At 35.4% G+C, this 1,675-nt stretch overlaps 1 protein-coding gene across 1 annotated transcript in view; it reads left to right on the top strand.

The window, feature by feature from the left end:
- Positions 1 to 1,279: 1,279 nt before the first annotated feature.
- Positions 1,280 to 1,675, top strand: part of LOC105626678 (nucleotide exchange factor SIL1) — a 4,432-nt gene continuing 4,036 nt past the window's right edge. Inside the window, exon 1 of the mRNA XM_012207973.1 lies at positions 1,280 to 1,394. Within this exon, the coding sequence (XP_012063363.1) occupies positions 1,280 to 1,394 (115 nt within the window). The remainder of the gene's footprint in view (positions 1,395 to 1,675) is intronic.

Below are 1,675 nucleotides of genomic sequence, written 5' to 3'. Positions count from 1 at the left end.
AATATTATATATATATATATATATATATATATATATAAATAACACCGCGTGATGTAGAATTCTTCTCAAAGAAAACATTGATTTTTGAAATTCGATCTAAAGAATTTGCAATTGTCACGCAATTATATCATGCTATAATATTCTTTAATTTGATTCTACTATTGTTATGTAATAATTTTACACAGATATAAATAAATAAAGTCGGTTCTCTCTCTAATAAGTAATAATCAACAGTTTGAAAATTATAAGTCTATTTACAATTAAAGTACATATTATATATTATGTATTGGAGACTGAGGATTTTTTTTGCAAATTAAAAAATGGTTACGTTCAGCAGAAAACAATAGTTTTATAATCGTTTTATGATTATCTGCTGAGATAGGATCATTTCTCTAGAGTAAAAAATACAATTTAATCAAAAGCGAAGAAAACTTCCAACAGTTGTGAAGTAAATGTTTTGCTAAACATAGCCATTAGAATTCAATCAGATAATTTTATAAAAAATTATTTTATAATTTTAATCCATATCATTCTGATTGTCTGGATTTTAATCTTCAATTTGCAATCCTCAATCTTCAATACGTAATGAAAACACACGCGGATTTAAGCCGAGTTTCAATATATATATATATATATTGCCACTGAAAAGTTGGTGCCAGTCTTGGAAAAAAAATTACTAAAAGTCACTTTTCAATTAATAATGTCATTTTGTTATTTTGTTATTTTGATTTGTTTTGCTTGGACTTATACTTTAAATGAAATATCAAATATAATGAAAAAATTAGTTTTATTCATAAAGTTTATAAAAAATGTATATGTTGAAATAAGGATCTATATATATTTGATACTTGACAAAAGGAGAAGGAAAGTTTTACTGCAGCCTGCTCTAACGATGAAAAAAATAAATCTTATTTTTTACAATAAAATATTACTCGATTTTTCGAAATGCACGAGAAGATTCGAATGCGATGGATACGGCAACGTCGCGTCTCTTCATTGGTTGTCGGTCGGCTCTGGTGGCGACCGCGTGCAACTACCGTCGGCGCATTGGGTTGACACACAGACGCAATAAATAGCGGACGCAACACGTGAACGAGTTGTTCGCGAGTCCCGCGATAAATGTCATGCCGAGCATCACGCTGACAATCTCACGTCGCTTTTGCGCCAGCTGATGACGAACGATTACAAGATTTGCGCATAAACGTTCGCCTGTGAACAATCGCAGCCGTAACGCGTTTCTCTACTCCGGTGACGACGACGTCGTGTTGTCCCTATCAAAATGCGTGTTGACACGTGCATCCTGCTGTTGTACCTGCCACTTGCAATTTTCGGCAGTGCTGAAAAAAACGAGAGCGCTTTCGTGGCAACGCACGAATGGCAGACGGTGAAAAAGGGTAAGTATCTCATCAAGGTCGTATCCGCAACCGTGGGACTACTTTACGCCGATCGAGATCCATCGCTCTGTTTGACACCACGTCAGTCAAATCCGCTGTACGTGCCCTTCCGCGGCGAAAATGCAACAATCCAATCCTTCCGACATTCCTAAAGAAGACAGCACAGTCTTGTGTAATGCGAGAATTTTGGAGATTACTTCGTGTTGTTTTAAATAAGGAATCGCGACAGAAAGAGAGAGAGAGAGAGAGAGAGAGAGAGAGAGAGAGAGAGAGAGAGAGTA

This window comes from Atta cephalotes (genome assembly GCF_000143395.1).
Source record: "Atta cephalotes unplaced genomic scaffold scaffold00006, whole genome shotgun sequence".
Taxonomy (NCBI): domain Eukaryota; kingdom Metazoa; phylum Arthropoda; class Insecta; order Hymenoptera; family Formicidae; genus Atta; species Atta cephalotes.
Note: the sequence above shows the minus strand (reverse complement) of the source record. Positions and strands in the feature narration are given on the sequence as shown.